The sequence below is a fragment of the Mercenaria mercenaria genome, chromosome 3 (assembly GCF_021730395.1).
Source record: "Mercenaria mercenaria strain notata chromosome 3, MADL_Memer_1, whole genome shotgun sequence".
In the NCBI taxonomy this organism is placed as follows: domain Eukaryota; kingdom Metazoa; phylum Mollusca; class Bivalvia; order Venerida; family Veneridae; genus Mercenaria; species Mercenaria mercenaria.
Window position 1 is genome coordinate 66932393 of NC_069363.1, and position 14064 is coordinate 66946456.

The window sequence follows — 14064 nt, forward strand, 5'->3', positions numbered from 1 at the left end:
AGTAAAAGGGTGGGAGGGGAGAACAACACATCCAAACACCAGAAAAGTTTAAGACTAATATTTAATATAACTACCAGTTTCGGTGTTTAGAATACTGTAAAACTAGAAATGTTTTCGCTCTTTTTAAATTAGCGCCTTTCGGGGGTAGTATGTTTCCGAGAAATTAAATAGCCAGGAAAAACAAAAACGCAAAAGATTTTAGTTTCAGCTTAAATAGATGGCTATAAAATGGTTCTGTGCTTACACATATCTGGATATTAATAATTAATATTCTAGTACCATAATTGCATTACACGAGTGCACAAATCCATATTATTTCAACTGATTGACAAGTTATTTATGAAGCAACAGCATTTTCAATATCAATCCCTCAGGCAAACAGGGGATAAAAACAAAAGCAGTATGCATCTGTCGAACGACATATCATGTAATTTACAGTCGGCAGCTATAAAATGGTTCTGTACTTACACATACCTGGATATTAATAGCTAAATTTCTAGTACCATAATACAAAATGAGTGCACAAATCCACATTAACTCAATTGACTGACAAGTTATTTCTCTATGATGTAACAGCCTTTTCAATATCGATCTGTCAGGCAAACAGGGGATAAAAACAGAAAAAATAGGCATCTATCGAATGACATATAATGCAGTTTGTAGTTGGCAGCCAATGCGATATACCAATACACATGTATTATTTGTAAGTATCCTTGCGTGTATCAGTGCTATACACTGGGCACGTTAAAGAACCAGGCTGTCTATTCGCAACGAGCTAGGCTAAGTTAGCCGGACAAGCCTGTATCTGATTTCTGATCTCTCTGTCGTGGGGGCTTTGTCTCACTCTGTCCCTCTGGTCAGATCGCTCTGTGTCTGTACTAGTAGAGGATGAATTATGCGCCCTGTGTGGCTGCATTTGAACTATGTAAAGCGCCTTTGAACGTGAAATTGATCATGAAAAGGGCGCTATATAAATCTGGTATAATAATAATATAAAGTAAAATATTGTGTCTATTTCTGCTAAGTGTTGTTTAATCCCCTAACAAATGATACAGCTTTAAATGGCAAACAAATGATAGTGTAATAACAGCAATTTACTGACTGTCAATAATCGGGTGTGTGAATAACCGTTGATATTGATGAAAAGGATTGGGGTACATTTATAATTAAAGGGTACAAAATACTGAACGTTTTCGAGAATACTATAAATGCAACTATTGCCTTAGCATACTAAATACGTTCACTTGCTACTTCTCTTTTTCGTGGGATTCGCGATGGATATGATTCCGCGAATATTTGTATCTGCGAAAATGTCCACGTTCTGAAAAACGCGAAACATAGTATCCGCAAACATTTCTAGGTTTACAGTACCTTCATCAGTTGTAACAAGAACAAAAATATCATCACTGAAGTGTACAAAAAGACGGTACACTTTTTTAACAAGTGTTTCTAAAAATAGAACAAGAGTTTCTATTTTTAGAAATATGATTTGACACATTGTCAAAAGTTATTTACAACAGGTGCATGTGTTAGAACTTTCAAATGTTCCATGAAAAAACCTTACGCAAATTATTTATTTGTTTAAAAAAAAATAGTCAGCAGGATTACAGTAGACATTGCACATGCAACCACCTGTTTTAAGTGACATCTTTATTAAATAACCACTTTATATCCCGCCCTAAGGTTTTACTACATAAATGCATTCTATAAAACGACTTTTCTATTACACAACCAGCGACCATATAAAACTAGCCCTAGCAGGTATCATTATTAATTGCAAAATATACCTATTAGGTGACCATGTACAAAATTTCCCATTGAGCATTTTCACACCAGTCTAGTTTGTGAATATGCTTACATGTGCAAGCATATTCACAAACTAGACAGAAAACTGTCCTCCAGACAAACATTTCACAGTGAACTGATTCTTTTTAACCAAAAGTAGAACAGTAGAACAAAGGAAAATCCCAATTACTTTTAATAGCAAATCAGAATTGGATATGTTAGCCACTGCACAGCAATGAAAATGGTAGTCAAACATGCCAGTATTTTTAAATTTTTACATACTGATATATTTCAATTGAAGAACTCATCGTTTAATATGAGTGTATACTTGCCTGTTCTAAGATAAATAATTTTCTTTGGCAAAAGTAGGAGATGTTTTTGTATAACTACTATAATTAGGTAAGTTGCATATGTGATAAAAAAGATTTATTACGTTTACATAGAGAAATATTCCCTCATTTTTTTGTGGAACTTTGCTACTAAAGTTGCACAATATATCTGCAGCGTATGTGCATATGTTGTAATATACAGCTAATAATATATAATTGGGTTGAAGTTGAAACAGATAAAGAAAATAGCAGGAAGGAGCACTTGTAATGTTAACAGACTAACATAATTATATAACAGAAATAATGATAAAAAATAAATGTTTTTACCCTCAAAAGAAAAAAAAAAAGAGAACTATTCTGATCTATCTCGTATTGTTCATGTTACAGCATGTTTGATGTTGCTGGCCTGGGTTTTCTTTGCCCCAATTGGTTTGATCTGGATGAAATACTACACAACAATGTGGCCAAACAGCAGGTTCCTCGGAGAAAAATACTGGTTTGTGGTAAGTTACTGCCTTCTGTCTCCTCAACTGATGTTATAATCACAGTCTGATATTACTTGTTATGACATGACGCCTTATATAAACTGCAAGTCCATTATAGTTAGAGCTATATGACCGGTGTATATTCTGCTCATGCTTACGAAGACAGTCAACAAGTTGAAAATAGAATGGATTGCCAGTAAATATTCGAAACTATTGGCCTGCAGTCTTTCATTCCTTGGACAATTGTTTACACTATTGACTGGTAGGCCATTCAGTAAGTTTTTAATATAATTTTATGTTTCAAATGAACGTTTTAAATCTATTGAAATCACAAAAGTAAAATACTGATCCCTCCAGTTTACAAGGGGATGAACAAATTGCTTGAATTATCGAGGTTTTTGAGCTATTGTAATATAAGTTATATACTGAAATAGACTGGGGACCACATGGTACCAGGGAGTTCCAGTCACAAGTGAATTTATTAAAATAATGAAATGAATATAAGGTGGATTTATTGTAACAATATAATGAGTCAGTATATATTATGTTTCAGGCACATGCTAACTGTACATTTTGGGTAGTATTGCTGGTTCTTATTGGTGTAATACTCATCTTTGTAGAAGCAGGTGGTTGGAGCAAGGTACCAGTCATGTATACACATTTTCTATGCAGTAGTGATATATTCAAACAGAGTCCTCAGACTTAGTGTCAGAAAGATAGGAAATCTTAACATAACGAATTTTCAAGAGGTTATATCAAACCAGAACTGAAGATACATTTCAAACAGAAGTCTTAAAATATAATTATCAGCAGTTTATCTTACAATAATGAATCTATCAAATCATTATGAGAGAATTCTTTCATAAATACAAATAATCGAAGCCAGAGAACTTAATTGTCAAGATAACATGTCCCTTTGTTTCTTCAACTGTTAAAGAACATATTTTTATTACAGTTTCCAGACCTGCCCCAGAAAGCACATCCTATATTGGGAATCATCGTCTTCATCAGTGTGCTTGTTATTGTAAGTAAGATAACTCTGCATACCTAATTTTATCAAGATATACCAGATTTAACTCACATATAACACAAGAAAAGAAAAAATAATAATCCTATTATTACCCTACATTTCATTTAACAGGCATAACCAAAGTTTTTGATTGATGTAATGCAGTTAATTGTGTTGATCAACATTATGTTATTATCTATCTATCTATTTATTATGTCATTATTATATTTCAGCCTATCATAGCTATAATACGATGTCCCGAGACTCACACCTGCCGACCTGTAGGCAACTGGTTCTACTGGTTATTCTGGACCATTGCTTTCTGTCTTGCCAGTAAGTACCAGCCAGCAATATAACAGCACATTCATTTCTAAATATTTTATGTTACATTAGTCATTTCACTTGGAACTATTTTAGTATGTCAAAAACTGTCATCAAAACAATTCTCTTACACATCTGTTAATTTTTAAAATATGCATTGGGCAGTTATCATGATGGATTTCTTCTTGCTTCTATTTTGCAAGTTACAAATTTAAAACGAGTATGAAAATTAATGTGCATCCAAAAACATAACTGGTCATAAATCTCGAAGTTTTGACAGGAATAATGCTCCTGTTTTGTCGTATTATGAAATAAGATCCGGGCTAGATTTGAATTGCCTACTTTACAATGCATGGCTATCTGGTTGTGTTTTGGGTGCTCTATGCTTTTTGGAAATCTGCCCTTACCTTTTATTTTTTACAGATCTTCAGATTATCAATGACCACTCAAAGGTTTTCAAATTTTGCCAGGTTATGGCCATGTTCATATATATATATATATGATTGACATACACTACATATTTTCTTTTACTTGATTTCAGTCCCAAACATATTTATTGGTATGGAGTTTGGTAAGGCCATGGTACCGTGGTGGTTGACCTGGATCCTCTGTATATTCTTCCTGTTTAACTTCATCTGCGAGGTGATCCTTGAAGTACACCAGTGCTGCACTCACAAGAGAAACAAAGGTATAATACATTTTAATTGTTAACTATATATGATTGAAAAATGTTTTTAATATCTTGATGAATCTTAAATCTGAATGGAGGCAAATAGAAACAAATAGGAAAAGGTCCAGTTCTTATTGGTTGGACTAGGAATACACAAAATACACACCTTTGCTGTAAGGGATACATGAAATACACATTAATGCTGTAGGAAAAACATATCTTTGCTGTAAGGGATACATGAAATACACATTAATGCTGTAGGAAAAACATATCTTTGCTGTAAGGGATACATGAAATACATGACGAAATACACATCTCTTCTAAAATGAAGCATACTTTTTGTTGTCATGTCTATTTATGGTATTATAATATATAAAAATCATTAGAAAAGATAATGTTTGATATTTTCAGAGCGAAGGAAAAAGTGGGAGCTGCAAAAGAAAGAGAATCCAAATGCCCACATTCCCGAGCCATGGCCTGTTGTATGTAGTGTTATATCTTTACTTGCCTTCACATTAAATACCTACTTATTCTGTAAAACTTCCAGACTAGTAGTGAGTAATAGTTGATACAGGAGCTGATAATATAATCAAAATGAGACATTTGCTGCGGAAGAATGTTTTCATTGTTGTAGTTAGAAATAGTGGAGTACTTGAATACTGCTATAATATAGCCAAATAAATGTTTAAAGAAGAAGGTGACATTTCAATGGTTAAAAGGAAAAACTTTAAATCCTTTAACAAAGGACTGTTCCATTAAAGAGCAAATGCAGTGGTCCAATAATAACACTGTCCATGAGACCAGGGATTGTGCATTGTGCCTTGGAGTCCCCTCTCTGCCAACTAAAATTACTGGCATGGGGATAATCCTGCGTGCATGGATGCTTTACACTTGGCACACAACAGAACCAGGGAAGCTTATGTAATTGAGGCATATCTGTATCTTGCACAATTTTCACACTAAAATTACCGTACTACCAGTCTTCTGGAGGAGTCACCCATGGTGGGTTTTTGATGATGACTATGAATAAGCTTACAAACAAACAGTGTCATTGCAGTATTATATTTAACCAGGTTTTCAACGAAAACCTTAGTTATTAGATTGGGGTAGATGTCGGTCTGGCGGGCGGGCGGCGGCGGCGGCGGCGGTGGCAGCGGCGGCGGCGGCGTCAAACTGGTGTTTCCGGTCAATAACTTTAGTTTCGGTAAAGATATTTGAATAAAACTTGGTATGTATGTAGCTTATATCAAGACAAAGGCTGGGATTGATTTTGGGGTTTCTGGGGTCAAGGTCAAGGTCACTGTTACTTAAAATAGAAAAAAGGTTTCCGGTCAATAACTTTTGTTTCGGTAAAGATATTTGAATAAAACTTGGTACATATGTAGCTTATATCAAGACAAAGGCTGGGATTGATTTTGGGGTTTCTGGGGACAAGGTCAAGGTCACTGTTACTTAAAATAGAAAAAGGGTTTCCGGTCAATAACTTTTGTTTCAGTAAAGATATTTGAATAAAACTTGGTATGTATGTAGCTTATATCAAGACAAAGGCTGGGATTGATTTTGGGGTTTCTGGGGTCAAGGTCAAGGTCACTGTTACTTAAAATAGAAAAAAGGTTTCCGGTCAATAACTTTTGTTTCAGTAAAGATATTTGAATAAAACTTGGTATGTATGTAGCTTATATCAAGACAAAGGCTGGGATTGATTTTGGGGTTTCTGGGGTCAAGGTCAAGGTCACTGTTACTTAAAATAGAAAAAGGGTTTCCGGTCAAAAGCTTTTGTTTCGGTAAAGATATTTGAATAAAACTTGGTATGTATGTAGCTTATATCAAGACAAAGGCTGGGATTGATTTTGGGGTTTCTGGGGTCAAGGTCAAGGTCACTGTTACTTAAAATAGAAAAAAGGTTTCCGGTCAATAACTTTTGTTTCAGTAAAGATATTTGAATAAAACTTGGTATGTATGTAGCTTATATCAAGACAAAGGCTGGGATTGATTTTGGGGTTTCTGGGGTCAAGGTCAAGGTCACTGTTACTTAAAATAGAAAAAGGGTGGCCGGTCAATAACTTAACTTAGGAATGAGCTATCGTGATGAAACTTGGTGTATAGCAAACTTATATAAAGTTGTAGCTTGGGATTGATTTTGGGGTTTCTGGGATCAAGGTCAAGGTCATTGTTACTAAAAATAGGGTTAGGGTTAGGTTAGGGTTAGGGTTAGCATATCTTCTACATGCATGGAGGGATTTTGATGAAAGTTGGCACAATTGTTCACCATCATGAGACGGAGTGTCATGCGCAAGAACCGGGTCCCTAGGTCTAAGGTCAAGGTCACACTTAGAGGTCAAAGGATACAAGAATGAAAAGTTTGTCCGGAGCATATTTTCTTCATGCATAGAGGGATTTTGATGTAACTTGGCACAATTATACACCATCATGAGACGAAGTGTCTTGCGCAGTTCCATTCTTTAGAATTACTTCCCTTTGTTGTTACTATAAATAGCTTATATTGTAACTTTTTCATTACTAGACGTAGGGAAAAATCGAGACCACTTTTCTGTAGTACAACATGCATGTTACATCCAATTTTGAGGTGTATTTTGACCAATCTCTACCTGGTAAGGATTTCTGTGTGGACTTAAAATTATTTTTTTTGTATTTTTTTTTTTTTTTTTTTTTTTTTTTTTTAAGATTAACTTCCCTTAGTTCTTACTATAAATAACTTATATTGTAACTTTTTTTATAATTGACCGTAGGGAAAAACCAAGACCACTTTTCTGTGGTACAACATAGTTGTTACTTTCTAATTTTAGGTGAATTTTAAGGTATCTCTACCTGGTAAGGAGTTTTTTTGTGGACTTAGAAAAACAAAAGAATTACAGTGATTACTAAACAACCACAAAATTAAAATTACATCTGCAAATACAGGTGCTAGAGTAAAGAAATTTGCTGTGACGGGCGTATATTGTGACATTCTGGCACTCTTGTTTATTCTTATGAAAAGTGTTGAAAACCTGGTTTCGTGGCATTGCCGCGTTTCTTGTTTGATTTATGGGGTACACCATTCATGTAGGTGTTTCATTTAATTGAAATACAGAAAGTACTTGAATCTATTACCTAATTTTATACTGACCTAGTAAGTTTTTGTTACATTGTATCTAATGTTGCTTTATATTTTCTGTTTTCAGGGAAGGAATTTCAAGCGCAATGTACTCTTAACTCACTTCATAGTGTGCCTGATAGTGGTCATCATTTCTGTCATTGTTGTAGCTGTATACTAGGATGGTACGCCAGTCTAGAAATGTATGCAACCTGTGTGCCAGTCTGAGATTATCAACATCGCCATAGCAACTGAGAGTCCATAAATGCTGCAAAAGTTGTTTTTTAACCGAAATACACAAATTGATGTGGAATAAAGAAAGTGTGATTGGAATATTGTATATTTCTAACAAGAATTTCATGAAAGTTTGGATATAAGCAAATATTTGATTTAGAAAAAAAGATGGATAAAAATATTGCGTAGAGATATTTACCAGTTTTTGATGGAATACAAGAAAATGCGACTAAACTTGCATGTACCGCAGTTAGTGCTTATGTGAATTATGCTTTGCAATAGTGGTGCTTATTACCTTCATTCATCTACGCTGTATGCTTGAAACAACAGTCGAGGTTATTTCAGTCATTATGTATTTATGATAATTCATAATGTTAAATATTGTTTATTTTTTCTATTGCCTCAATGACTACAGTGGATATCCTTTTAAAGACAAGGTTTCATGTTTCAAGTTTGGTCTTATTTCGAACAAAAAATGTTGAAAATATTTTTTTTAGCCATGCCAAAGTGCTGAGTATTCTCCCAAATGTCAGAGGCTGTAAAATGCAGCTTCAGTTTACATAAATTTTAAATTTTGTTAATTATTAGCTGGCCTGAGTGCAGAGTGTTCAGGTTGAGCTATTGTGATCTCCTTGTGTTTGTTTGGTGTCATTGTCAACAGTTTTACATTTTTAGGTCAGTCTTAATGGAACTTGGTCAGAATGTTTGTGTCAATGGAGTCTCTGATAAGTTAAATATTGTGTCATCTTGGGTCAAAAACTAGGTCAGACCAGAAAGATGTGTTAATGCCCTTGATATCATGTATTCCTTCTCATTCATTTATTTGTCTTAATGAAATCTAGGTCAAGACAGATACTTTGTTATCTGTGTTCAGAAACTAGGTCAGTGGGTCAAAGAAGTTAATACTCTAAAGGTTACATTTTCTAACTGTTCTACATGAAACCAAGTGAGAACATCTTTTTGAAATTTTGTCAGGATTGAAACTGGGTCATCTGGGGTACTCTGGTGAGTGAATACCGTGCCATCGTGGCCATCTTGTTTTTAAGAGTAATCTATAGATATGTTTTTTTTTTGTTTTGAAATAGCATGTTATAAATGGTGCTAGAATATATCTGTCATTATTCATTCTAGTTCTTAGGCTCAAAGTCAGGACATTTCTGAAATCATATTTCAAGGGAAGGTTAGCTCCGACCATTATCATACAAAGATTTTAGATTATACAGTCTGGTACATATTTCAGTGGATAGAAAACTTAGAAAAAATTATCTCTACTATTAAGTGGTTTTATTTTCACCAGAATTACTCGAGCCCCATCTTTTTGAATTGTTAATGTGATATGCTGGATTTATGTTATGTAAACAGTGTGCTATATATTGTACTGTTGTTGTTTTTTCAGTGGAAAGTGTTGATCAGCCTGTTGCTTTATATTTTTAAAAGGCTTGTTAGCAGTTGTTTAACAAATGGTTGTTCTCAGTGAGTTTTCTATTTTAACAAGTTTTCATTATGAGTTTTGACAGAGACATTACTATAAAAGGAAAAATTGTATACATTGTTCCTGATTTTGACAACTGTTTTTGATAAAGGAATACACTTACTTCTGCATTGAACATCATCATATACTCATAACAGAGTCAATTTGATAAATTTGCTATTTTGTGTCAAAGCTAAGTTATTCAGCTGTGCGAAAAAATGGGTAGAAATTAACACTTTAGAAAATGAGAATTATCTGAACACATGCTATTCAAAGACGATGTAATAGAGTGAAAAATTGAAACTGGTTAAACTGCATTCAGAGACATTTCACTATAGCCTTGCCTCGACTTGTGAAAAAATGTTCATTTTTAGTTGTTGTTTTTTTAAATTCATGTATGAAAAAGTGCATTCTCCAAAGAATCTCTTACATTGTTTTTAATTGTTATGTATTTAAGATGTTGCGTATGTTCTTGGGTGTATATTTAGAGTGATTTGTTTGGCCTTTGAAGGTGGTTAATCAGATTTTGGTCTTGTAATGGAGTTGTTTGAAACATTAACATTCAATCATTTACACTTATTTACGTATGCTGAGCATTCAAGGTACATGTTATATTTTTACTAGAGGAATTTTTAAAATTTGATTTTTCCTATCATGAATGCCTTACCACGATACTTTGTTTCAGAAATAACATGTAAAATCAAAGCCTTGAAATGGCTGATGGTTGCGGGTTTTTGGTAGATTTATTTCTGTTTAAATGCCAAATGAATATACATGAATGAGAAACAAATACAAATTTAATGTGCCTCATATCTAAGATGAACTTTGCCTGACCCAGCTTGTGATTTAACCATGGGCTGGAATACCTTATCATTGATAGATCTTATATAATCTAAAAAAAATGGTCAGTGCGAGTGGATACAGGTTGAATAAGAACTGCTTGTTCATTGATAATACATCCACATTGTTCATGAATGGGACTATTTTGTGTAGCACATGAACATCCTTTGGATGTGATTTGGAATCAAATAAAGATGCTATGATTGTCAGAAATACACTTTAACTTTGGTAGCGGGATAAACCTGCAACCAAAAATGACATTTGTCTTAAAATATTGCCTAAATGTGTTTGGCCACCTTTAATATGAGGCACCTAATGAGTTTTTAATTGGTAAATCAGGGTAGTGTGCTGTAGAGAACTGTCTGTAAGAATATGCAACATTAGTGCAGATATGTCAACTCTTCCATATATACAGTCCAACCAGATGGTCAATGTTTATTATTTATCTAGGTATCTGTTCTTCCTTTGTAATTTTTTTTATTATCTTGTCTGTTTTAAGATTCTTTGACTCAAGTTAAGGGAAAACTAGTGTAAGAAAAACAGAAATAAGTTGCATTGTTCTGTTAATAACTATGAAATCATGTTTGTTCTATGACTCACGGCCGTGTTGCTGCAATTTCTCTTAAAATAAATCTATTGTTGATTAAAGGTATGTATTACATATATTTCAGTACTATATTTTGCATTTCTCTTCATTAAACAAGGATATTTCTGACTGCAGACCTATGCTTCACTTGTTGTATGTCATTAATTGGTGTTTTAATAAAAATGTCTCGTAAATGCCTGATTTATAATGATTAAATCCAGGTTTTACAGCTGTGTTCCCAGGGATACAATCTTGTTCACCTGTAATTATTTTGCAGTATGGAAAGATATGGCTGCAGAAATATTTGTGAAGTGATAAACTCTGGCAGACCAAATTGAAATATTCTTTGTAAAACTCATACATTTTTAATTTGATTAGACAACATGAAAGTAATTGATAGCATAAAAAACATAATAACATTTAAATTTGCGTTTTTTCTATTTTGATGTTATCTTTTCTGTTAACTAGTACTGTCTGAAAGAATTTTACCAAGAACCAGCCAGTAAAAGTGGATAACGTGGATAGAGTGGACATGTAGCTATAGTTTGTATTAGTTGCACATAGAGACAAGTTTCTCTCAGCAAACAGCTCGGTCAATAGGGTTTTTATGTTAATTAGTAATGTTCATAATGTTACATATTTATTTGATTACCAGGTTTGGAACCTTTGATACATTGATGATATATTTTAAATTGTATACTTGCTTATACTACTGTTTGTCTGTACAGAATAAGTCTGTGAAGTGTGTATTTATGTGCCTTTAAATATTGCTTATGCAACTGGTATAAAAGTGGCTTTGTTTTATATATTGTATTAATTTTAGATAATCTCCATCATACTTCAGCTGAAATTTACATATATTTTGTATCCCACTTCTTGTTAGTTAAAACTTTGTATCTTACACAAATCTCAGGCTTGCTGGATAAACAGAATCACATGTAGATATAGCTGTTAAATTCAGAATTCAGGAAGAAAAATGTGTAGTCCAATGACAATGAAGACCATGTGTTTCTTTTATATTTCTCAGCAATATAAATGTGTGGACATAAAACAATATAAGTCATTAATGGAACAGTCTGTATGCTGGAGTTGTAAAATGTAAAGAATATACAGTTGTGAGATTCCACCTCATCATCGCTCATAAACAGTTTTACTTTCTTCTATGTATGTGCAAAACTGTAGATCATTCAAGGTTTAAAGGTTTACATTTGTATATTATGACCTTTGTATATAGAAGTTGCTGTGTTGAGCTTTAGATATTTCAAAGTATTTTATAGGTATTTCTGTAGATATGTTAGATTTTATATAATTTACCCACATATGTTAAAAGGTGTTTAATTCTGTTTTGACTTTTTTGAATGAAAGAGTCATTTTTTATGCATTTTCTCTTGTACTTGTTATTATTTTTTTTTCTTTTGTTTTGTATTTAAATTTACTATATTTTTCCAACATTCACAACAATGTTAGTCTTGTATATTTGAAAGCAAATGGCCAGAATCTAATTCTTAATGTCACAAATTTATCTCAAAGTGATATTGCTTTGAAGTTATTGCGATCATTCTGAAGGAAAAGTTTGAGATGAATCCTTCTCTAGGTTAATAAATCGTCTTAAGTGATTACAGCAGTTGTATTTTTAGCAGTGTTTATTTGAATCCTTTTGATATGATATATGGCATAACTTGGTGAAATGAAGAGATTTGAAATGTTGAGGAGTAAGGGTAAAAATTAGAGAAAATACAGTAAATGTTTTCTTATTTAGTTGCTTTTATAGATCACTTGCTTTGCTTTTCAAGCTGTAAATTAATACTGTTAGCAAACAAATCAAAAACTGGTGTAGATTTTTCATATGTTTAGATATTTATAGACTTTGTACTGTTACTAGAGCTGATTGTTATATCTATACTGTATTATAGAGCTGTTTATACATTGACTATTGCAAGTTATTATACTGTTGAAAGTGTTGTAACCCCTCGCTTAATCCATTCTTCATCCAATATTTTATTGTAGCTGATCAAATGTAAAATTTCAAAACAGACAATGGTTTAGGTTTGACCTTGAAGAAATTTAGAAAGAAGTGGTGTGAACAAAAGCTGGTACCTCTTTGTATAGTAGTCCTAAACGGCTGACTTAACAAAATAATAGCAACAGGTAAATACAGCGTAATTACATTTTCAATTTTGCAGATAGTTGATATCATAGAGGACAAGGTAAAGAATTTAAAAAAGACATTTAATGAAAAACAGAAAAAGAAACAGTTGATGAACTTGAAACTGGCTGAAGGGCCTTTTTTCTATATGTATATCAGAATAAAAAAAATATTTTTTACTTAACATTTCCCAACTCTAGAGGCTTAATTGGACACATTTAAACAAAACTAAGCTACACTAATTTAGTCATTTTGCAAAATGTCATTTGACTTTGTAGGTTGTAAAGTTCCCTGTTTAAACCGTTCACTCTGATCATATTTATTGTTAAATGGTTCTTTTTTTAATTTTTTTTTTTGTAGTAAAAAACATTAAACATAATTTCTGCACTTACACTGTAAATTAAAAACTTATATTTTACCCATCATGACTTTAGTCGTTTCATCAGCTGTGTTTGTATTTTATACATGGGTTAACATCATGATGTAATTGTATATCATGAAATAAATGTATTTTGGTATTCAACTCCTTTGTTCTTATTATTTTGACATATCTATTATTGTAAAGTCAACAATCTTTATTACCGCAGTCAAACGTACTACATTTCAATTTCAAACTTGCTAGAAACCTATTCTGACGTATTAAGGTAGGCATACCTTGGATCTGTAGAAGAAGGGTACCAATGAAAGCTAAGAAACTTGTGAACAATGTTGTATAAAACAAAACAAGAAAGAAATTGTGGTCATGTACTTCATGTCGTTGTAATGTGTTGCTGTTAACTAGAGACAGCTATCCAACCAGCTTGTAGAAGGTAGGTGGTCCTACCTAGGTGCCCAGCTGTGCCTGAAAAAAAAATGCTTGGTTTTTATCCATTGTGAAAAGGCAGAAAACTGACATACGACTATAACTGTGTTAGTGTGAAATTAATCCCCCCCTCAAGCGCCACACGCACACACACACAGATATATACTGTAGTCACACATGTCCATGTCTACTGTCAGTTATCTCCTCTTTAAATCCTTTCTAGAGGTGTATCTCTGAAACCAACTTAAATAACCAAGTAAGATAACTCATGGTTGATTTAATACAAATTATG

At 33.1% G+C, this 14064-nt stretch overlaps 1 protein-coding gene across 6 annotated transcripts in view; it reads left to right on the plus strand.

Moving 5' to 3' along the window:
• Nucleotides 1–9300, plus strand: part of LOC123524489 (putative ferric-chelate reductase 1 homolog) — a 51134-nt gene extending 41834 nt beyond the window's left edge. For all 6 annotated transcript variants that reach the window (XM_045302732.2, XM_045302735.2, XM_045302734.2 and 3 more), the window contains exons 10-16: nucleotides 2502–2617; nucleotides 3153–3239; nucleotides 3555–3623; nucleotides 3842–3941; nucleotides 4471–4617; nucleotides 5011–5081; nucleotides 7782–9300. In XM_045302732.2, the coding sequence (XP_045158667.2) occupies nucleotides 2502–2617; nucleotides 3153–3239; nucleotides 3555–3623; nucleotides 3842–3941; nucleotides 4471–4617; nucleotides 5011–5081; nucleotides 7782–7874 (683 nt within the window). In that variant the 3' untranslated portion in view covers nucleotides 7875–9300. The remainder of the gene's footprint in view (nucleotides 1–2501; nucleotides 2618–3152; nucleotides 3240–3554; nucleotides 3624–3841; nucleotides 3942–4470; nucleotides 4618–5010; nucleotides 5082–7781) is intronic.
• The last annotated feature ends 4764 nt before the right edge of the window (nucleotides 9301–14064 follow it).